General features: G+C 42.9%; 1 protein-coding gene across 1 annotated transcript in view; it reads left to right on the top strand.

Annotated features, from left to right (window-relative positions):
• LOC125642683 (connector enhancer of kinase suppressor of ras 2) overlaps positions 1 to 25,035 on the top strand; it is a 545,814-nt gene that overhangs the window by 277,990 nt on the left and 242,789 nt on the right. Inside the window, exon 8 of the mRNA XM_075132431.1 lies at positions 22,712 to 22,780. Coding sequence (XP_074988532.1) covers positions 22,712 to 22,780 — 69 coding nt within the window. The remainder of the gene's footprint in view (positions 1 to 22,711; positions 22,781 to 25,035) is intronic.

The raw sequence follows: 25,035 nt of genomic DNA, 5'->3' as shown, positions 1-25,035 counted from the left end.
ACTCTTTGGTATATGTGAGAAAGTAGCCTGCAGAATTCTATACATTCTGGAGTTTGAAGAGCTGAGGCCTGTGGAGGGCATTGAGGAGCATGTTACGTTATCAAGAAGAAAGGAAATGAAGTCATGAACTGGGATTGCGGCAGGGAGGGAATCAGGTCAGTTGTGTATCCAGGCAATGTTGTGAAAATATTGAGGCATATTTACAGATAGAGGAGAATAAGGTAAAGTAGAATACTAAACTAGTTGATGTTTAGTTTAGGGTTGGTAAAGGATAAAAAGGGTGATACTTGGTGTATGTATCTGTATGGGAGGGAGGTAGAGAGAGTAGATGGAATTTGTTTTGCTCCTTTTTCCTGAGAGAAGTATTTCTGTTTTCGAGAAATATGACCAAGGGCAGTTGAGATGAAGCCATAGTTTCTTTGCAATAGACAAGCAGAAAAGGTGTATAAGAATGAATTATTTAAGGCATTTAAAGATATGTGAGGGGAAAGCTATCCATGTACTCAAGGTATTTAAAGTTTGAAGATCATAATAAGATGATTTAGAGAGAGGGTAGACTGAGAAGAGCAGACATGTGAAAACTGCAATTTATGGGACTCCAAAAATCTTTACACAATTTATGAAGTCACCAACTGAAGACTGATAAAGAGTGCATGATAGGAATGGAACTATTCAAGGAGGGATGCAGAAGATGTTATAACAAAGTAGGATGATTCTGAATTGAATGCTGGAAATTAATTCCTCTCATTTGTCATGGGAAAGGCAGTGATAAAATGGCAAGTTGTATGGGTGGAGAAGATTGTTGTTGAATTGCTTACAGAAAGTTCCAAAGAAAATTTTACCTGCAGTAAGCTGTGTGTAGTTCCTTTATGAAGTGAACCATTCCTGATAAAACTGGATTAGGTGGAGGTGAAGTTAAGCTTGCCCTCAAATAGGCACCATTGTATCCTCGCTTTGTCCATCAACTGCCATAAAGATATGAGAGAGGTGAGAGGGAATGTTGTAATGAATTAATTAAATCTCATCTTACTGTATTCTCAGCAATATTAGACCCATCAGAAAAAGGTACACAGAGATATAGTTGAATGCTTTTGAAAAACACATCTGTGTAAATCAATGGAACTAATCATGGAATGAGACACTGTTGAACATGACTAAGGATGACAATCTGGCCTGCAATAATTAAGATGAAGTCAGAAAAATGTGTAGCTTCCAAATTCCTACCTGTTGCTTACCTCATAATTTATAATTAAAGGTTTCAGAAAGGAGCATGGTTTCAACCATGAAATCCTAATGAATGTGATAGACCTTTCGAATTATGACTGATGAGGAGCCATCTCTCCCGTTGTTCAGTTAGTTAATACTTTAGAATAGCATCAGTCACAAATCCTTCTGCCGACATACAGCTGTGTAAAGCCCTGAACTATTCAAACTCTATAGAGCAATTATTGAAGTTATGCCTAATTAGTGCTCAGACTGGAAAAATAAAAATGCTGCTAATAATTAGCTGAAGACAGTAGGGCAAAGGCCAGTGTGGCACGCTGTCCCATACCAGTGTAATTCTACACAGCATTGGTTAATTTTTAATGTGACATTAAGTAGTGGATTGTCAGAGAAATCCACAAGAGGAAAGAAAATTGTAGTTTAAAGATTAAATTTTAATTTTTTACCCATAACAGTACTCTGTGTGCTGTGCACCTATACCAGTCTCCCCCATTACCGCAGCATAGAGGGTGTGTCAGGAGGATAGTTCTTAGTTGATGTGTGGTCCCTTAGGAAGCAGAGCCAGCTGTTGTCTCAAAGCTGCATGAGACCTGAGGTCAGGGCAGCTTGAGAATCAGGCAGCTATAACCAGCTTCTTCCCCATCCAGGAGCCCTTGGCAAAGGGGAGAAACTGACTCCTAAAATAGGGAGGAAAAGCAACAGAACAAGGAATTAATACAGTGAAAATGAGCAAAGGAAACCTTTGATTGAATATCAGGAAAATTTTCCTAGTGGTGTGAGATTTATTCTAACATTGGATAATCTCCCAAGGGAACTAGTGAAAGCCTCGTTGCTTGAATCATTTAAAACTGGCCTTAATAAAACTGTAGGAAATTACTGTACTGTGCACTAGAAGGGAGATAGACCATGTGAACTAACTGGACTTCTCCATCTCTATTTTCTATTACTCTGCATTTTATGGATTAATTTTATATTGCTGTTTAATTGCTTGGACCTAAAAATGTTTAATTAAGCTAAATTCAAAGACTGAGTTTCATGACAAATAAAATTAGAATAGATTTTAGAGCTAAAATGTAGGGTGTAGGGAAATCATACTAAGCTTAAATGATCCCTGTCATTTTGGAATTTTTTAAAGAAAAGCCTTTTATATTTAAAATACATTTGTTAATGTAAAATTAGCAACTTTCTAGTAAACAAAAGGATAAAGAGAAAATTTCTCTGTAAGCAACTTGTTTGTTTTTGTGATTTGTTTTGATGTTTTATTTATATTTTCTCCTCCACACACACACTTCAAAGAGGTGAGACAGCAGAGTTAGTCTTTAAGTGTGATTTAAATAAGGCTTGTCAAGCAGCATTGAGCAGAGAGTCTAAATCAAAGGGACAACATGAAAGAGGGACAACATGAAACTGCAGAACTGGAATTAATTTACAAAGTTGACATCATCAAATTAGGCCTGAATAAAGACTGGGAGTGGCTGGGTCACTACAAAAAATCATTTTCCCTCTGTTGATACTCACACCATCTTGTCAACTGGTGGGAATGGGCCACATCCATCGTAATTTAATTGGCCTCATTAGCACTGACCCCCACACTTGGTAAGGCAACTCCCATCTTTTCAAGTGCTGTATATTTATACCTGCCTACTTTTTTTTCACTCCATGCATCTGATGAAGTGGGTTATAACCCATGAAATCTTATGCCCAAATAAATGTGTTAGTCTCTAATGTGCCACAAGGACTCCTCGTTGTTATCCCTGTTAATGAATTTTACTCTAAATTACTGATAAGTTCTCTCAGCCTTTACTTCATCTTAACATAGTATTGGTATCTGAGAATATGTGTTAATACACAAAAACATTGTTGTTAAACAGTTTAGTTTGCTACACACACACAACATGCTTGACACTGAACTAAAAAATAAGGAAATGAAAAGTTAAGCAAATACATACTCTCTACTGGCAGTACATAACCTCGACTCACAGGCACACATCTTACCATTACCACTTGTTCAACATCCACAGCAACCTTAACTCTGCCCCCTGAGGGTCTCCTTTACCAAGCTACCCTCCCATCACACCAGACTACTCCTCAACTTTCTCTTGCTCAATACTCCCTTCACTATATCACCATCCTACTAATTGTGGATGTTTGATGTATCTAATCAGATGTGCTGTAGTCCGGAAGCAGTGAGAAATAAAGGAAAGTGGAGGAGACTCTTATCTAAGGAGACTTTGTAGACTACGTACATGTTACAGAACAGCTGAACGCTATGAAAAAGGTGCCCTGTCCAAATCCACTCCTAAGAAACAGAGAAAGATCCTGGCTCATTTGTTCAGTGACTGCTGTTTGGGGTTGACTTTATGTAGCCAATAAGATGTAATAATAAAGGACCGGACAAGCTCTGAACATAAAAAGAGATATGTTCCCATTATAACAATACCAAACCTTTGATTTAGTCTAGGTTAGATGGTTTGCCATATCATATTCCTAGACCTAATGAGAGCAGATATTTACTGAAGTAAATAGGAGACTGGACAACCTCTGAAGCAGTGGCAACAGTGCTGTAAGCTAAGTCAATGAACTATACTTTTGTAAAACAATGGAATTATTAGATGGCGAGTGGTAATCCGTAGGGCTAATATAGTGGTATTATGCAAGAGGTTTCTGAGCTGGTGAAGTGCTGGTTCAGCAACAAATTGTTGTCAGTCCACAAATTTTCTCCTCAAAGTTTATTTTTGGGGGTTTTTTAGAGCGCATCGATTATAATAATAGCGTTATACTGGAGCGCATTGGTGGCTGCCAGGAGGCAAATTTTGATCTTTAGGCAATCACAGACCTTGTTGAAGCTGATGCCGGAGGGGACTAGCCATCCTTTATTCAGGATAAATGTAAGAAGCCTGTAAACTCCTGTCTGGAATAAGATAGTTTGAAACAATAGAAAACAATGCCAAAGAGACTAAGCCACATGCAAGGTTGATCAGAACCTGAATTATCTGGGTGGAGAGGTTTTCCCTGGGGGCTGATTGTGAATGCAGGGTCTGTGTGTGTCAGAAGCATCCAGAAAAGAAGCAGAAATTAGCAGAAAGCCAAGAGAGAGTTGCCAGGAAATTCAGGACATCCAGAAAAGTACTGGTAACATAGCTCTAGGAGGAAGCCGAGAGAGAGAGCTTCTTTTGGGCAGCTGAAAAGAGCCTAGAAATTTTGAGCAAAGAAACTGCCTCCTGTTGTTCATTTCCGCTGTGTTCAGGGTAACAGGACTTTGTGTACAGTCTTTGTAGAAAATAGGTTTGTACCAAAGAAATACTTGACTCTCTCATCAATTTCTCCTCTTAACAGAAACAACCTGCAAGGCCCTGAATATTGGTTAACTGCTCTGGCCTAAAGGGGGGGGGGAATACAAATAAAAAATAAATTAATTTACATAACCAAAATCCTCATCTCCCAGCATCTCTTATAACCCATTCCTGTAATAACTAGGTGTGGTGAGTTTTACCTTCTCAGTAGTCTTCCACTTTCAAAATATCAGGTAGCTGTTCTAATGGAATATTCTGTTAGTCCCCAGCTATGCTATATTGCTTGCCCTCATCACTTATGGATACTGGATACTCAGATATTATGGTGATAAGCATGTTGTAAAACTTGAATAGAAAGTCTAAGTTAACAAGCAGTTAACTTTCTGTTTGCTGAAAAGCAAGTATGGCTTCCATATGCTGGCCAATTCCTTTAGTGATCACCCTTGTAATTTCCATTTTCACCTTCGATGGATAAAGTCACCCATTATTTTGCAGTATTAGCTTAAATTCTCAACATATACTATAGAGAATACTACAGATACTGAGGTAATGCTATTTTGTTATTTAAGGCAATTGGCAGGGTTATAAGTGATGACTGTAGTATCTTGAGTAGATCCTGTATCTCTTACAATGAGGCCAGCCTAAATGACACAAATACAAAGCCTTTTGTCATGAGAATTCATACTGAATGAAAACCACATGCATATGCACATACAAACTCTGGCAGGTGAATTTCACCACTACAATAATGGAGTTGAATATAATGAATTCTCTCATGTTTCTTAAGATTTAATGTTGCAAACAGTCTACAAAAGCACCCTGGATTATGTGGGGATGGGAACCACCTGAGTGCCTGTGAGCCACTAACTAATGAATAGGTAGATCATCAAGAGCTGTATGGAAGGATACCAGTTACTCTAATTGGCAGCACATGGCTGATGGGCTAGGGGGGATAGAAAACAGCCAAAAGGAGTTAAGAGGGAGAGAATGAGATGGACTGATTAATTGGTGTAGTTTTGAAGACAGACAGGTGTTTCCCCATACCTGGCTAAGTCTGTCTTCTTCCTATCTGAATTCTAATTAGGCTGAAGCATAGGTGAGAAAATTACTCATTTCTTACTTCTTCACTGGGACTTTAGATCCTGCTTAAATGTTCAAGACCACTTTGATTCCTCATTTAGAGCTTATTGCATCATCCAGTGCTTATACTCCTTTTTTTCAGTGAGTTGTATCTGTGTTGGCCCCCAAGAAACTGGGGACACAAAACTTCTCTTTTCAGTTGCTTGTGTTCTGACCAGACTATCACAGGTTGGTTTTTATAGGTATTATATTTTGTGAGTCGTTTCTCTGAGTCTTTAGATATTGTGATACAGCATGTCCAGAGGGCAGCAGGAGAGTGTTTTGTTTTGTTTTTGTTTTGTTTTTTTGAAGGAGAAAAGAATTTTATTTGTGTAACACTTACAAGAATCACCAAAAAGGATAAAGCAAAACTATGCAACAAAACAAAAGCAAACACAAGGTATAACACAGCAGCCTTCAGGAGGGAGAAGTGTTCAGGCTAGCCTGGGCCCAGAGAGGGGGCTTCCTCGACACTCGTGGTCTTCCACCCCCTCGAGTTACCTAGTGCCACGCCCAGTGTCACCGATCATTCCTCTCCTGAGAGTGCCCGACAAGATGGGCACGGCTGTGGGGTGACGGTTTAGGGGTGTGGGGGGACCTACACCCACATGTGATAGGATCCTTCCTAGGTGACAGTGATGATGGTATCCACAGCGGCAACGGCTGGGGTCTCTCGCTCTTCCCCTCAATCAAAGGGTCAGATGGAAGGAACCGGACGGGGTCACCAAGCAGAGAACCTCGGACAGCGCCCACCGCTCCTCGAAGGCGCCAAGGGAGTCAGTGGACGCCGCCCAGAGGAACTCCGCCCGGATACATGAATGTACTGAGGATTGGAAAACGGCCCTACAATCGCAGGACGCTTCATTAGCCAACCTCCCCTCTCTGGTTTTATAAATGGCTGTTTTAGCTAGGGCTAGGAGGAGGTTAACCAGGAGATCTCGCGATTTTGTGGGGCCACGGATGGGGAGTGTGTAGATAAAAAGGTGAGGGGAAAAGTATAGCCAAAAGCGTAATAAAATATTTGTGAGGAGCCGGAAAACGGGCTGCAGCCTGGCATACTCTATATATACGTGCGCCAGGGTTTCCCTCGTGTTGCAAAAAGGGCAAGTTTCTGGGATGGGGGTGAACCGCGTCAAAAACACGCCCGTGCTCACAGCTCTGAAGGAGCCGCCAACTAATGTCCCCGACGGGCCTTGGGACCAAGGTGGAATACAGGCTGGCCCACCGGGGTTGCTCACCCTCTAAAGGTGGCAGGAGGTCCTGCCACTTTGTATCGGGGCGGAACACCAGGGTGTGGGCGTGAAGGGTGTGAAGCGTGAGTGTGTATAGATATTTCCGTGGTGCAGTTTGGAAGCTGACCGGCTGCAGTTCATGCAGCCGGCTCGCAGTGAAAGGGTGAGGGGTTTGTTGGGATCTACGGGGTAGGGGCCCAATTGAAAGGTCCAGCGGGCCTGGGGTAGAGGGTGGGCGGGGTGCGCGCTCACGCAGGGCTCGGTTGAGATAAGCCCGAGCAGCGGGCATCAAGGCGGCCTTCACCTCCTGAAGTACGCGCCGGGGGGTATGAGGTCTGGAGAGCCCCATGCACCGAGCAAGCGTCAGGGGATCCAGCCAGTCTCCCCGGTTGTAGTCCAGGAGGTCTCCGAATCTCGTGACTTTCTCCAGGACCAAACTCTGGCGCACCGAGCGGGACTCTGCCACCTGCACACGGAGCTGGGGGTTGTGTAGCAGAGGCTCCGCGAGGAGATCTGCTCCCACGGCGGCCGCCACGGACCTGATCGTTGAAAACAGTTTCCAGGTCTGGGGGAGGTCCTGGTAGAAGACTGGCAGCCCGGAGAGGTCTCGCAGAAAACCTCTCGGACAGAGATAAAAGAGCTGCCGGTCGTATTGGAGCCCTTGGAAGCGGCGCAGGAAGGCGTGCGCCAGTATGTACCACGTCGAACTACCTGCACTATAAAGGAGCCTCTGCAGGGCCTGGAGGCGGAAGACACGGACCTGAGTGTGCAGACACTTCAGGCCCTGCCCTCCTTCCTTCAGGGGTAGATGAAGAACCCCAACAGGGGCCCAGTGCATTCCTGACCAAAAGAACTCCAGAATCGATGTCCGGAGGTCGGTCAGGAAACCCGGGGCCGGGACCAGGGTGTTGAGCTGGTACCAGAGCTTGGACAGGACTAGTTGATCAAGCACCAGTGCTCTCCCTTGGAGGGAGAGACATCGGAGTAGCCTCATCCATTTCTGGAGCCGCTGTATCACCCCACCTTCTAAATTTTGCCACTTCTCCGGCGGAGAAGGGTGCGTGGCAGAAAGGTAAACGCCTAGGTAGAGCAGTGGACCCACACTCCACCGAATGGTCTGAAGCGCGGGTGGGAGGGAGCTCACCCGCCGCCAGTCCCCCACCACCAAGCCAGAGCTCTTGACCCAGTTGACTCGGGCGGAGGAGGCTGCCGAATAGATGGCCTGGCAAGCCTCCACCCACGCCAAGTCGCCCGGGTCCTGGACCACGAGGAGCATGTCATCGGCGTACGCTGACAGAACCAGCCGCAGCTCCGGCTCCCGTAGCACCAACCCTGTCAACCTCCTTCAGAGGAGACGGAGGAAGGGCTCGATCGCCAGAGCGTACAGCTGGCCCAAGAGGGGAAACCCTTGCCGTACTCCTCGCCTGAAGCTGACCGGTTCGGTCAGGGTCCTGTTGAGCCTAACCAGACACTACGTGGAAGCGTACAGCACCCAGAGAAAACTCACAAACTGAGGTCCGAATCCAAACGCCTGCAGAGTGCCCAGGAGGTACCTATGGTCCACTCTATCGAACGCCTTCTCCTGATCAAGCGACAGGAGGGCGAACGACAGACCATCTCTACGCCCAAGTTCCAAAAGGTCTCGGACTAGAAATAGTTTGTCAAAAATGCTGCCGCCCGGGTCAGTATAGGTCTGGTCTGGGTGGATCGCGTCCGCCATCACGGACCCTAGCCGCAGCGAGATTGCTTTCGCTATGCCCCCCCACCGCTACGGACGGTGGGGGGGCCGTGACGGTTGTAGTAGTGTTGGGGGGGCACCGATGGATCGGTGGCAGTTCCGTGCCACACCCCCGTGCCTCTACAAACGCAGTTAAGACACACTGAAACTTCCCCCACATGAGAGTACAGTTCAAAAGTTACTCAGTCTTGTGGCCCCCTCCACGATGATTTGTAGCTTCCCTGGGCGATGTCTTTGTCAGCTGTCTTCTCTCCCGGGCTTTGTGGAGCATTCCAGAAATGCCAGGCAGATAAGAAGCGATTAATTACGGGTCCACAAAAACAGCAAACGGCTGGGTCTGGGGGCTTCCACTCCCCTCCTCTGGGGAGTGGGTCGGCAGTCCTCCCCCCCTGCTTCGGGGGTTGCAGCTGAAGCAGTGGCAGCGTCCAAGGGCAGGCGTGGGGGGGCTGGCAGGCAAGCTGGCAGCTGACCAGCACTCGAACGGCAGCAAAGATAAACAGCAAAAAAAAAAAAAAAAAAAAACCCCGAAGAAAAAGCGTCTGGCCTGGTCGGGGGGCGGGGGGAACTAAAGAAGGGGCAAAAAGCAAGGAAAGCCCAGGCCAGAGGGCAGCAGGAGAGTGTTAGAAGGGAGCCTTCTTCCCTGTAGAGGGAAGAAAGTTTGCTATAAATTAATTAAAGCACCTGAAGCCAATTAAAGCACCTAAAGCCAGTCACATGATAAAAACTCCCTGCTTCAATCGGACAAGAGGAGGAGTTGGATTGGTGTTGGAGCAGAGAGCAGTTTGGAGGGAAGCAGAGGAGAGTTTGGAGAAGTGCTGTGGTGGGCTAAGAAGACCAAGACCCTAGGTAAAGGGACACCTGGTTTGTGCAGAGGGAGGGCAGGAAGCCCCACAAGCTGAAGGGCAGGAGAGGGAAGTAGCCCGGGGAAGGAACCACTAGTTCTAGTGGTTTACTGCTATCCCTAGGACTCCTGGGCTGGGACCCGGAGTAGAGGGTGGGCGCAGGTCCCACCCTCTCCACTTCCCTCCTCTACGACACTAGTTGGGCAATTAATACCTCAGTTCAGGGGCAAGAAAACAGTGCCCTTAAACCCCTGCCCCCCCAAAAGAGAAAGTGCGAGACCCATCATAGTAGTGCCGGCAATTTGCCACGCGGTATCCAGAAGCCATTCCTTTAAGAAACCCCACATCCAAGGCAATAGCAAAAGAACTACTCCAGGTTTTTGCCAGAGTGGGCATCCCTAAGGAGATCCTGACAGATCAAGGAACCCCTTTCATGTCAAAATTAATAAAAGACTTATGTACCCTACTCCGCATCCAGGCCATACAGACCTCAGTCTACCATCCACAAACAGATGGACTGGTCGAGCAGTTTAACCATACCCTTAAAAGTATGATCCAGAAGGTGGTATCTCAGGATGGAAAAGACTGGGATACCCTTCTACCATATCTAATGTTTGCTATACGGGAAGTCCCCCAGGCGTCCACTGGTTTCTCTCCCTTTGAACTACTATACGGATGCCACCCATGTGGAATATTTGATATTGCCAAGGAAGATTGGGAAGAACAACCCAACGCAGGAAAGAATGTCACTGAAGACGTGACACAGATGAGAGCGCGAATAACTCGAGTAACCCCTATGGTATGAGAACATATGGAAAAAGCACAAGAGGCCCAGCAAACATATTACAACCGTCGGGCGAAAGTACTGAGATTTCAGCCTGGGGAATGGGTGATGGTGCTAGTGCCGACAGCAGAAAGCAAACTCCTGGCCAGCTGGCATGGACCATATGAGGTAGTGGAAGCCACTGGGGAGGTGGACTATAAGGTCAGACTACCAGACCGCTGAAGGCCAGAGCAAATCTACCACATCAACTTACTGAAGCCCTGGCGTGACTGCGAGACGTGCCTAGTCATTCAGGGAGCTCCACTCCAGACAGATGACCCAAAGGGGAAGGTGAAGATATCTCCTGAGTTAACTCCAGAAAAACGAACAGAGATCATTGATATGATCCAACGGAACCAGGACGTGTTCTGTGCACAGCCAGGCCATACGACACTGGTCCAACATCATATTGTCACCAGGCCCGGAGTAAGGGTGATGATAAGACCGTACCTGGTACTGGAAGCTAAAAGGGAAGAAATTAGGACAGACGTGAAGAAGATTCTGGAACTTGGGGTTATTGAAGAATCCCAGAGACAGTGGTCCAGCCCTATCGTCCTAGTCCCCAAGCCTGACGGCACCCTGAGGTTTTGCAGCAACTTCCGGAAGTTGAGTGAAGTATCCCAATTCGATGCCTATCCGATACCATGCATTGACGAGCTAGTTGATCAGTTCAGCAGGGCCCGATACCTAACCACCCTGGACCTGACCAAAGGATATTGGCAAATTCCCCTGGCTGAGAATGCTAAGGAAAAGACTGCCTTCTCTACACCCGATGGCCTGTTCCAATACACTGTCCTCCCTTTTGGACTCCATGGGGCTCCTGCAACATTCCAACGACTTATGGATAAATTGCTGTGACCCCATGCCAAGTATGCCGCCGCCTATCTAGATGACATAGTGATCCATAGCCCTGACTGGGAAACGCACCTAGGAAAAGTAGAAGCGGTGCTAAATGCCCCGCGGAAGGCCAGCCTCACTGCCAACCCTCTCAAGTGTGTGATAGGACAGCTGAGGCCAGATACCTCGGGTATGTAGTAGGGAGAGGTTTGGTGAAACCCCAGTGGAATAAAGTGGAGGCAATACTAGGTTGGCCTCGACCAGTCTGCAAAAAGCAGGTCAGAGCATTTCTAGGGATAGTAGGATACTATCGGAGATTCATCCCTCATTTTGCCACAAGAGCAGGGCCATTGACTGATTTTATAAAGGCTTAGGGCCCCGAGATAGTAGAGTGGACTGATGCAGCAGAGGGAGCATTTGTAGATTTAAGGACAGCCCTTTGCTGCCATCCAATACTCATAGTCCCAGATTTCGAGAAGGAATTCATCCTACAAACAGATGCCTCAGAGGTAGGGCTAGGAGCCATCCTTTCGCAGATGGTAGGCGAGGAGGAACACCCTATCTTGTACCTCAGCCGGAAACTCCTCTCCCGAGAACAAAAGTATGCCGTCATTGAAAAGGAATGTCTGGTGGTAAAATGGGCTATGGAGACTCTCCGCTACTGCCTACTGGGATGGCAGTTTACCCTCGTGACAGACCACGCCCCGCTCCAGTGGATGCACAGAAACAAGGAGAAGAACGCAAGGGTGACTAGGTCGTTCCTATCCCTGCAGCCCTTCCATTTCCAGATACAGCATAGGGCCGGAAGCCAACACGGCAACGCTGATGGCCTATCACGACAGCACTGCCTCTCGTCCCAAGTAGCCCAACCCCATAGTGTTGAGCGGGGGCGGAGGGGGACGGAATATGTGATACAGCATGGCCAGAGGGCAGCAGGAGAGTGTTAGAAGGGAGCCTTATTCCCTGTAGAGGGAAGAAAGTTTGCTATAAATTAATTAAAGCACCTGAAGCCAGTCACATGATAAAAACTCCCTGCTTCAATCAGACAAGAGGAGAAGTTGAAGCAGAGTGAATTGGTGTTGGAGCAGAGAGCAGTTTGGAGGAGTTGAAGCAGAGGAGAGTTTGGAGAAGTGCTGTGGTGGGCTAAGAAGACCAAGACCCTAGGTAAAGGGACACCTGGTTTGTGCAGAGGGAGGGCAGGAAGCCCCACAAGCTGAAGGGCAGGAGAGGGAAGTAGCCCGGGGAAGGAACCACTAGTTCTAGTGGTTTACCGCTATCCCTAGGGGCCCTGAGCTGGGACCCGGAGTAGGGGGTGGGCCCAGGTCCCTCTCTCTCCACTCCCCTCCTCTAGGACACAAGTGGGGCAGTTAATACCCCAGTTCAGGGGCAAGAAACGGTGCCCTGAAACACACACCCTCCCAAACCCCCCAAGAAGAGAGAGCGCAAGACCCATTATAGTAGTGCCGGCAATTTGCCACAATATATATTGGTGTGTGTGTGCACGCGTGTGGTTTAAGACCTTAATCTTGTAAAGAGCTCTCCCCAGACAGATCCATTTACCTATGCAAAGCTCTCTGCAAGTTCAGGGCCTAAAATTTTAGTGGAGCTGCTTAGATACTACGGCGATGTTCCATCTAGATTACTGATGGATACATAGTGAAGAGGATTTGGTTAGGTTTGCATCATTGTTGTCTTCAAATAATACAGAAGTTATTAGACCTCAAATAATAGAGCAAGCATATCAATAAACCCTTCCAGCTGGGTTACTTTATTCACCTTTCTCTCCCTTTTTTTTTAATGCTTCTGCTTTATTTTTGGTGGCAGGTTTCCCTCTCTCTGCTGGATCTGCCTCTTTAATTGAAGTTGAAACTTGTTCATAGAGAAGAACCACTTAGCAAACCATGGTGGTGTGTCTTTCCTGAGGGTTGGAATATGTTGTATACCCTCTTCCCATTTGAAAAACTCTATATTTTTTTAATAAGTTTAACCATTAAACTACTACATTCATTTCAATGTTCTGTGCTCTAAGAAACATTTTGTTTGGAGCTTTTCATAGGATTTTCCCTTGATGAAACTTGATGTACTAAAATCTATCACTATGCCGGCATGAGTAGTCACATATCATCTGTATTCACCTAGGTAGAAAAATTAGTACAAATTGTAGTTATTAACTAATGTTGTAGAAGAAAGCCGTACATACAGCAACCTGAGCTGTAAGATGTGAAATATCTTGGTAAATTATCTAATGTTTACCATCCAAGTCCAAAATGATGGGAGAAAATCTCTGATACGTGCTGCTGCTTCATCTTCAAGTGAGGCACATCCTTTAAGAAAGAGAAGTTTAGGAGCAAACTAACCTTTGTATAAAGCACATTGCTGTCTCTTGGGGAATTGCAGCTTAAAGTGCAGGCTTTTGCAAAGCGATGCCAACAAGCTTTCACTGTCTTCATTAGCTTTTAATGTTTTGGGAGACAAATCCATGAGGAAGATGGAGGTAGATGTAAAAGAAGCACGAAGATGGAGATTTCACAGTTAAGGGAGATTTTTGGGGGGTGTTATTTTTCAGCATAGAAATAAAAGGAACATTTTCACTGGAAATGTATCTAGTTCACAACAGTTGTTTCTGTATTTTTATGTAAAACCACGTTAATGTGCATCCCATTGTACAGTCAAGAAATTAATAGCATCAGGCCAATTTCAGTCTTCCTTGGATGGTTCATAAAACATTTAGGAAGTATTTTTAAATTTTTTAGGGGGAACATGTATAGCTAGCTGTGCAGAGATGACACAGTTGTACTTTTTAGTACAGAAGGTCAAAATGATCTTTTTATTTTCAGTAAACATTATATTTAATAATATGACTATCAACCGCCTAAGGGAGAAGAATTATTTACAGCAAGGTGCTTGATTGAGGTGTGAAAAGCTGAAAGAATTCGTAATACTTTGAGTAATGAAGTAAGAAGGCTGAAGGTTGCTATCACAGTCATTTTGAAAAATAATTTGGTAACCTCTCTGGACATAGTCAGGAATGCAGGGTAAATGAGGAATTAGTGTGCAAGAGTTTTCTATGCCTGCTGTTTTCATTCTGCTTGATGAACAAGAATTCTTGTGATTGAATTAGAACACACCCTTCTTTCCTTCCCCTGAAGTTTCCCTCTTCTGTGTCCTTGAAGATCCCCTTTTCCAAACCCCTAAAGATTCTGATTCCCTCTCTTTCTCCTCTTAGTCCCATGAGCTCCTCACCTCTGTTTTTCTTCCCTGCCTTTCAAAAGTCTAGTTCACCTCTGTGTGCCCACAGAAGGGGAAAGAGACTGGTGTGCAAGAACAGAAGATGGACACGGAAGTTGGGTGGTTCAGAGGGGAATTCATAGGAAAGACACAACTGCATTGGAGACACAGAAGAAGGAGTTATAGTGATAGGATCATTAGAGTACTTAACTTGGTGCGCATACCATGGTGAATACAGTTATGTTTTCTTTAGTTTAAAATATAGTGTAATATGGTGTAATGAACTAAAGTGGTTAATGGGCTTTATTTGGGAGTGCAGGAGGTATTGGAGGACATGAGCACCTGGGCATGGAAAGAGAATGGACAGCAGTGCAATGGAGGAGTTGAATAGAGGAAAAGCAAGGGATGGGGCAGAGATGGAGTGAGGATAGTGAGGGAAGGGTGTGAGCAGGGTGAAGGAAAGTGAGAGGCAGATGGAGAATAAGGGAGGTAGGAATTGGGAGAGAAAGAAAAGGAAGCTGTGAAAGAGGCACTTGTTTGAGTCCAAGAAGAGAACAGCCAAGAACAGATCTATTCTGATATTAGGAGGCTGATGTCAATATCAAAAGGTTGATTCCTGCCTCTGATCAGCCTACGATGTCTGCCTCCATCGCTCACTTTCAAAAAAGCACCTTTGTGTTTCTCCCACACTGGCGCTCACCTTTGGAAGAAGTTCCCCATAATCATCCACAAAACTAATTCACTATCCTCCTTCAAAACTCTCCTTTGCCATGAGGCCTACAAAATGCTTGACAACAGGTAGGCTGTTGGTGTGTGGAGTCCACCGCCTAGCATACTGCCCAGTATTGTTTCAGTGTTCTCTTGTACTCTCCCGTTGTTTGTCTGTATCCATTTGTTGTCTCTTGTCATCTACTTAGGCTGTAAATTCTTTGGGGCAGGGAGAAAAGGAGTACTTGTGGCACCTTAGAGACTAAAAAATTTATTTGAGCATAAGCTTTCGTGAGCTACAGCTCACTTCATTGGATGCATTCAGTGGATAATACAGTGGGGAGATTTATATACATAGAGAACATGAAACAATGGGTGTTACCATACAGACTGTAACCAGAGTGATCACTTAAGGTGAGCTATTACTAGCAGGAGAGCAGGGGCGGGGGGGAAGGGAGGAACCTTTTGTGGTGATAATCAAGGTGGGCCATTTCCAGCAGTTGACAAGAACGTCTGAGGAACAGTGGGGAGTGGAAGGGGGGGATAAACATGGGGAAATAGTTTTACTTTGTGCAATGACCCATCCACTCCCAGTCTCTATTCAAGCCTAAGTTAATTGTATCCAGTTTGCAAATTAATTCCAATTCAGCAATCTCTCGTTGGAGTCTGTTTTTGAAGTTTTTTTTGTTGAAGAATTGCCAGTTGTAGGTCTGTAATCGAGTGACCAGAGAGATTGAAGTGTTCTCCAACTGGTTTTTGAATGTTATAATCCTTGACGTCTGATTTGTGTCCATTTATTCTTTTACGTAGAGACTGTCCAGTTTGCCCAATGTACATGGCAGAGGGGCATTGCCGGCACATGATGGCATATATCGCATTGATAGATGTGCAGGTGAACGAGCCTCTGATAGTGTGGCTGATGTGATTAGGCCCTATGATGGTGTCCCCTGAATAGGTATGTGGACACAGTTGGCAATGGGCTTTGTTGCAAGGATAGGTTCCTGGGTTAGTGGTTCTGTTGTGTGGTGTGTGGTTGCTGATGAGTATTTGCTTCAGGTTGGGGAGCTGTCTGTAAGCAAGGACTGGCCTGTCTCCCAAGATCTGTGAGAGTGATGAGTCGTCCTTCAGGATAGGTTGTAAATCCTTGATGATGCGTTGGAGAGGTTTTAGTTGGGGGCTGAAGGTGACGGCTAGTGGCGTTCTGTTATTTTCGTTGTTGGGCCTGTCCTGTAGTAGGTGACTTCTGGGTACTCTTCTGGCTCTGTCAGTCTGTTTCTTCACTTCAGCAGGTGGGTATTGTAGTTGTAAGAATGCTTGATAGAGATCTTGTAGGTGTTTGCCTCTGTCTGAGGGGTTGGAGCAAATGCAGGGACTATCTTTTTGTTCTGTGATAGTACTGCGCCTCACACAATAGAGTCCTGGTCCAGGCCTAGGCTCCTAGGCAGTATGGTAATACAAATAATACCTAATAATTATGCTGAAATCAAAACAAACACAAGCTATACAGGGTTTTCTTGGCCATAATATAGACCATTAAGCTTATCCCAGGCCCAACTTGCTTTTCATTGTGGAAAAGGCAGAATAAACTGACTTTGTGTAAGAGAACTATGTGAGGTTTTGGGGGATATAATACATACCCCAGTGTGTAAACAGAGCCTGGGTTAACTCAGCAGTCCTCTGCAGCCACTTCTGCATCCCCTGTTATGAAATGGGGGCTATGATACCTCTGTGCTATCTATATAGAGGATTAGTGGACATTTGGAGATACATAATCATGTACGCAGCAGCCCTTCATGGAACTCCTGTGAAATACCTCTCCTCACTGGCCATTGCAACTGGAATGAAACTCAATGCCATTGTGTACAGTGGCTGTGGATTTCCCCTGCAAGCCTGCTGTTCAGCCACCTGCTCCCAATGTAGCCCTTATTATGATGGATGAATTTTCAACCTATGTGCCTAACATATGTGTGAGCTAGCACTCGTAAGCCCTAGCGATGCAGCCAAGGTGGATAAGTGGAGAAATAGGACTGTTCCTAGTGCTGTTCAGCTGAAATCATCAGACTTCTCATTTCTGTAGTTTGGGCCATGGCCTGTACCAGTGTATACTTCTAATGTAGCAAATGTCCTAATTCACATAAAATATTTGATATTTCTCCTATTGTTCTGATGCAGTTCCTTTCTCTGATTTATTTTCAGTTAATTCAGTGCATCTGTATGTATTGTTTCACTGTTGTTTCAATATGATCATTCAAGTCAGTGGTTTCTAGTCAAGTATTGTACTGACTTAAAAAAAATCCCTCGTTAGTTAAAATTCCTCAGTGATCCTGTTCTTTCATGTTTCTTTATTCTTTATGACTTGGTGTTTGGTTTGTGAAGCTTGGCTCAGATTTTTTGTTTTTTTTTAAAAAGAGTCTGCCTTTCCGAGTTTAAGCTGCGAACCAATTTTCTGTGTCTTCTGGTTTATGATAAACATAATAGCACTGAGATGGCTTCTCAAAGCGTTTCCTGTTAGTGATATGCTGTTGGTGGCTGAATGTAGTGCACATTGTCTTTCATGTTCAGAAACTAACTTTGTAGTGAATGAAAAGAAATCATTTGTATATTTCCTTATTTAAAGATTTTTTAACAAAAATATACTTTTGAAGGGGAAAAGTGTTTCTGATTAAACAAGGCACAAGCTCTTTAAAAAGAAAAATTGTCAGTAGACCAAGTGAAAACCATAAATATTTTAGAGGCTAATTTCCAATTTGCAAACTGCTGTGTTGCTAGCATAAGGAAGCAGGACACCACTAAGAGTTAGTTCTTTATTTCTGCTAAAAAATGTTTCATGAAATAAAGCAATTTCAAAGACCTTTATTCCCATCATTTCAGTAAATTGATTTATCATCCCTTTTGAAGGGATCATTGACCCCAAAGCCACAATTTAATTTTAAAAGATAATAAATAACTCGGCTTTTTCAAAGTCAGAAAAAGAACTTAAAAGGAACAAGAGCCAAATCTTAACTTTTACAGCTAATGTTAATTGAAATCTAACAAATTGGGAACAACAGTATTTCTGTCTCTTCCATATCCACCTCCTATTCATTGTGGGTGTAGCAATTTAATGCACAATGACTTTATGGTCTAGAAATGGAGATGAAATACCCTGTATCTGCAAATGTCCTAAAAGCTCTTACGAGTGACCCAATAAGTAGACTAATAATACTGTTACCCATTTTGATTTGAGTAGTTAGCCAAAATCCAGGATCTAGCACAATGGTTCTCAGCCAGGGGTACGTGTACCTCTGGGGGCATGCAGAGATCTTCCAAAGGGTATTTTAACTCATTTAGATATTTGCCTTGTTTTACAACAGGCTACATAAAAAGCACTAGCGAAGTCAGTACAAGCTAAAATTTCATACAGACAATGACTTGTTTATGCTGCTCTATATCAGCATGTGGCCCATCAGGGTAATCCACTGGCGGCCCACGAGACAGTTTGTTTACATTGACCGTCCGCAGGCACGGCTGCCTGCAGTTTCCAGTGGCTGCGATTCGCCGTTCCTGGCCAATGGGAGCTGTGGGAAGCGGTGCGGGCCGCAGGGATGTGCGGGCCACAGGGACATGCAAAAGCTCTCTCGCCTAGCAATTTGTTAGGGTCATGCTACCCAGGGCTTCTCTGGCTGCATCTCAGGCTTTGCTCCTGTCTGTGTGCTTTCGTGGTGCTTCTGCCTCTTTTCTCTCTTACTCACAGCTTCAGTCAAATCAGTCCTCTTCTCTTGCTTTTACATTCAGTCCACAGTAAAACCCTTCCATCCATACAGTTCAGATTCCTGAGCGGCCTTGCATACCATCTGTGTTTTGGGTGGTGGCTCTTATTGTTTCAGCTATCTTTAAACAAAGTGTAATTTAATTATTTTCTTGGGCTTGTCTTCACTACCGGTTTAAGTTGACCTAAGTTACACTACTCAAGCTACATGAATAATGTAGCTGGAGTCAACGTAGCTTAGGTCAACCTACCCCAGTGTCTTCACTGCACTGCATCAAGGGGAGACGCTCTCTGGTCGACTTCCCTTACTCTTTTTGGAGAGGTGGAGTATCAGGGTAGACCGGAGAGCGCTCTGCCGTTGATTTAGTGGGCCTTCACTAGACCTGCTTAATTGACCCCAGCTTCATCGATTGCAGCAGTGTCAATCTCCCTGTAGTGAAGAATAGCCCCTCATTTTGCCTGAATGGCAGGTGCCTGTTGTATCCACCAGCTCTAACAAGTTTTTTCCAAACCCTCAACATAACAAGATATAGAAACTGGGATAGTTGAGTACTCCAAGTAATTACTAGATAATGCCTGCCTAGAGATGGATTACATTTTGCCTCAGCATTCAGAAAGTGGGAAGACTGGTGGCCCAGCAGTTAGTGCAGTAAGAAATCATGGTATTCTCTCCTTGGCTGCTATCAACTTGGTATACAAGTTTTTGGTCAAATTTGCTTACAGCCTTTTTCTGTCACCCTTATTAACTCATTGAGTGGCTTCTCGTTCCTTTAGTAGTCCCACTGAAACCAGTGCAACTACATGCCGAATAAGCTACTGCCCAGTGTAAGATGCAGAATAAACTCTCTTTCCATTCCACATTTGTAAAATAGAAATATTTACCTACATCTCTCTCCAGGATGTTGTGACCTTAATCCAATAATACTATAAAGTGTTTTAGATCTGAAATATTATATACTAGTGAAAAACAGAAGTCTTAATAAAAACCATAAACTTGTTCTGTTAGTATTTTAACAGTGGGCTCCCATAAATATATCCTCTTTTAGTTTGTCTTTAACCTTGTTTAGCCAGCTGTGCATGTGGCTGCAGAGAGGAAGTGTGAAGGACTGGGATATTAATTCATTTGTCTTCCTACTTAAATCATTTTCTTATAACTACAACCAAAAAAGGAAATACACCATATGACACTCTCTTATTAAGTACACTTCCCTTAAATGATTATTCTTCACTCCTGAAAATTATATCAAGTGTTTTATCAAAAATAACTGTCATAATAATTGCTCATGCCTGTAACTCCCTTGACTGATGAATGGAAATGCCTTTTGTTTATTCACAATAAAAATATAGATTTGATCAGCTTTCACCACACCCTGCAGTAACACTGAAAAGGTGGCCATAGACAGCAATTTTTTAATCCATGTGCTGAATATGTCACTTAAACCATACAATGTCTACCTTAGTTAGTATGTTTAGTTCACAAGAATTTTACTGAGAAAGCCTGTTATGCCTTCCGGTGACACTAGATCAAAGGCCAGCTTTCTCAGGGAGAAAGGATTGGGATTTCAGTGATGTTTGAAACTCTGTATAAATTATGGATTTTCACATTTTCTGAACTCTTGGCTGCTATATACCATTACTCTCACTGAGGTCCAAGAGCATGTGACTGTCAACACCTGAAGCATGCAATGGTAAGGAGGGTATGGTAAAATAGGGCAATTTTAAATTGTTGAATGCCAATTAATTTTATTTTAAAAATACTGAAAATTTAGCAAAGCAAGGAATGGTAAGCCAGCTCTTACTAATTGTTTCTCTAACTGCCAACTCAGGGGTGTGACTCCTAGTATTTTAGTGATGGGTTCTTTTCTGTTCCTGTTCCACCTCCTGGGACATCATGATTGAGATCAAGAAAAATAACTACAATTAACAGCCCTGGCTATTTTAGTATTAAAGAAAGAAAAAGAAAACGTTAAAAAAAACACAACACAAATGACAAACTGCTTACTTCCATTGCAATGTCTTCTGTACATCTCTCTGTGCAGAGCTTTTTAACAGGGTTTATACTTCTGAGAGTGGGCCTGCATTTGCTGGGGCACTTTTCTTTTGTTAAATGGAGACCAAGGTCTTATTTCCCAAAATTATTGGGAAGCCAGTCTTAGCCTGTCCCTTAGATAACTTAAAATATTTATGAATGGGCAAAATACTTTTGTTTAAGGAAAGGTGGCTCTTGTTGGTTATTTACAAGAACAACCAGACAGTTTATAATTCGGCAAAGCTATTTAATTAAATTCTATGAAATGGAAGAAAATATCTAAATCAATAACTTGGAAGAAGCCATTCGCCATTTAAGGAGCTGTCTTAAAACAGGCCAATTAAGGAATATTAAGAATTTTTAATCAAATTAGTTAATTTACCAATATTTAACTGTCTGTCATCTCTCCAAGAATACATGCTCTAATCATTTGGTGATTAACAGGAGATTAACATATTTTAAGTTAATTTTATTTCAATATTCCCATAAAATTATTACAAGAGCTTTTAAATCTAATCTTTAAACATTTTACTATTTACATAGGAATGATATTAGGAGCTCTATTAGGAATTGCGTGTTTATAGAACGTCTTTGCAAGTATGCGTTTCATAAAGGTATTTGCCATTTCAACATTTAAGAAATAAAAGGTTTAAAACATTTCCAACTCCACGTGTCCTCAGCGCTTTTCTGAATGAAGTTTTTAGAGTTATTATACGTTATTATTTCAACAAGGATATTCCTAGTGTTTTTTAGTAGGTTTACTGAGAAGTTTTTCTGGGAAAGTGAAAAAAGCTCACTTTACTTCTAGATTTACTGTTCTGATAACACAACACTACATTCCTTTTCATAATCAGGGCTCTTCTGAAAATAGCCCATCCCACCTCTTTGTTTTAATTTATGTATTTAATTCAGAAGATCTGGGTCACAACATGCTGGTTTTCTTTGTAGTTTTAGTCTAGTTTTAATGGTAGAATTAATCTTGTTTCTGTTTTAGGCCCTGATTCAGTAAAGCTCTTACACGGGTGCTCAAGTCCCTCATTATTTCTCAGAGGACTGAGGCACATACTTAGAACTCACTGGAGTCCCAGTGCTCTGTCCAATCCAGAGCCTGAGTCTATATTTGCTTTATTGTAAACTGCTGGGTTACACTGAAATAAAGATTATGGTCCAGCCCAAAGCAATCAAAGTTATGACAATTAAGGATATTTCATCTTGAAGGTCTAGACTGAAGTAGATGAACTGCTCTTAAATAAGTTTAAGAAAATCACCTATCAAGGCCATTATCCATCACTGAAGAACAGAGTCAAACGCTCGAAGGATACCTCTAATTTCAAATCACCCTTGTCAAATGAAAGGGGCAAATTTATTGATATTTCAGGTTTCATACTGGCTGCAAACCTAAAATTTCAGTGGATTGTTTATTTGGCTAGTTGCTTTGTTTTCTTGGCTATATTTCTGGTGCTCTCCAACATTTTTGGATAACTATTGATTTAACAATGCAAGACCTCAGCTGTACCTGCTGGTGCCTGGCACCTTCCATTCAGCTGTGTGCACTCGTACCGATAGAGTTTGGGCTGCTTGACACCCTAATCTCATATTTGCAAGAACGGTAATACAGCTACAAGTTAAATTGCATGGGAGGTGGGCAATAGAGTGCACCAGGGCTCAGTGGAGAAGATGATCACTAATGCAGGGATAGGGAATCTAAAGTACCCAGTCACAATACTAATATGTATACTATGGTTGGGAAAGGTAACACAGCATCTTATAAATACAATTTACTATTGTTATTAGAACTGAGTTTCCTTGGGTAGGGCCTATTGTCTTTTTTTCCCTACTAGTTCTTGGTCCTTCACAGTTGCCAAATTAACTGTTATCTCTTGGCTTTAGTCTCCTGCAGACCAGTGTAAGAAGATCCATGCAGGGGATGAGGTGATCCAGGTCAATCATCAAACTGTGGTGAGTACTTAGTAGATACTGCGGTGTGGGTTTGTTCTGTTCCCAGCACTATGAAAAATATTCCACTTAGTGGTTAGCTTTGTGCAATCTAAATTATTTATGCATTTAAAAAAGTTGAAAGAGTAAAAGTTATCCAGAAAATATTGAAGCTATGGTCTGATTGATTGATCAACTGCTCTTCTAGGTATTGAGATAAATTTGTATATTTCTGTATTTGCTGTATGCTGTCGTCTTATATAAGGAGATCCAGAAACATATTATCTATAAATATATTCATTGCAAAAACTCTAATTCTTACACTTTGGTTTTCATAATAAATAAATCCACTAATTTAATACAACTATTTAAAAATGGAGTTTAAATTGTTTATAATCTAGAATTTATACTCAAAATACAGAAGTACTATAAAAGTGAGAAAGTGAATAATCTCTTCCACAGGAGCCAGTGACCAGCAGCTGGCTAAATAACTAACTCAAAAACATCTTCAAAACAAAGCTTTGATTATTCACTCAAGCAGAGAAAAGAGATAAAACACCAAAAGGCCTGTACACCAAGTTCTTACATAAACTTTAGTCTTTCTTTGCAAGTTTTGGGTGAATTCTACTGAGCTCAGACTGGGAGAGTCAGAAAGCCCTTCTGGCATTCTTGGTCTATCAGAAACTCATCTCCAGCTACTGCTGCCCATTCAACCTCCATTCCTCCCTAAGTTGGCATTTTAGGGTTTTAGTATCCCCTTTGATCCTAGATTTGGGCCTGGGAAGAATAAACCTTGCTAGCCTAGCTGGAGCCAGGCAGGTGGCTATTCCCCAATTAATAGCTTCTCCAGTGTTTCCTCAAGGAACCTTGATATCATGTGTGTTAGTACCTGATTTGTCACTGTTTCATATTTCTGTTTTTCCCTTTAACAATCTCCTTTGATTTAACTCCTTGCAGCCAGGCAGGATAATATTAAGCTGGTAACCTGGGGTGCATATGATATTTATAAAAATAGACATAACTCCCTCATTCTTACCAGAGGTTAATTGAGTTAGTGCTGCAAATGGCTGCTGGAGTCAGACAACCATCTGCTCTAGGGTTTCCAAGGTTGGCAATTATATGGGTATGGCCTAATATTGCCTAGTTAAATTAACTATCCCACCTCTGCCGTTGACTTGCTGAATGACCCAGTGCAAGTCACTGCACCTCTATGTTCCCCATTAGTAAAATAAAGATGCTATTTCTCCACCTTTGTAAAGTTTGTTGAGATCTACAGAATAAAAAGTGCTATATATGTGTTGAGTGTTACTTTTTATTATTAAAAAGTCATAAAATGACCCTGATGTCATGGTGACTCTAGATTGCCTTTGTCTGGGTTTGACTACAGTACATACAGGATGTGTAATAGAGCAAAGTTAACATTGCTGTTGGTACCTTAACTTTTGCATTTCCTGCATTTTTATGATTGTAACTGAGCAACCTTAACATTGCAGTAACTCAGTTGTATGTCTTTAGTTAAGTTCAATACTTAGATTTCTAATTAGTTAGAACAGCTCATTCCAGTAAATGGGAAGCAGTCTCCAGAAATATCAAAGCCTTCTGTCAAGTACAGTTTGAACAGCTCAAGCTTAATTTTACTAATTAATTCACCATCCACATTTAGGGAAATTCACTAACCATAAATTGGTATAGTTTGGAGTGTTCTCCAGATATGGTATTTTCCTTCCTAATTGGTGGTTGTTACCCTTCATTAACAGATCTGTTTGAGCTTCAGCGTAATGATTTTTTGTGGTGTTCCCTCACTGTATTTCCCTACACAGCCAGTCTTTTGTTCCAGTTTAATTTCTGTTCAAATCATCAAAATATGGGTAGCATCCAACTTCTGTTCCAGCCTGATAAGGGCCAAATATGGAGATTCTAGTAAGATCTCACCATGCTGATTGTTAGTATAGCGTGTCATTCCAGAGACTCTTGCCTTCGGAGTCTGTGTCACCAATGTCTCTTTTGATATCGTTCTGCAGTTGCCCAAATTTGAATTTCCATGGGTGCCTATTACAAGAGAGGTGAAGTCAGTCTAAAGAACTAATTCTGCACTGCTTTAAGTTACTTAATATACTGGGAAAGGTTTAATCTTCTGTCTTTCATCACTTTATGTTTCAATAATAGCTTAAAATTTTTCATAAGCAAATATATTTGGAACAACAAAACTCCACTAAAGATTTTCAATTCAAGACCCTGCTGTCCAGGATAAGTTGTATTATATGGAGCAGTCGCACACA

Source organism: Caretta caretta, chromosome 9, assembly GCF_965140235.1.
Source record: "Caretta caretta isolate rCarCar2 chromosome 9, rCarCar1.hap1, whole genome shotgun sequence".
Taxonomy (NCBI): domain Eukaryota; kingdom Metazoa; phylum Chordata; order Testudines; family Cheloniidae; genus Caretta; species Caretta caretta.
The sequence above is the reverse complement of the archived record's forward strand: the minus strand, read 5'-3'. Positions and strand labels throughout refer to the sequence as shown.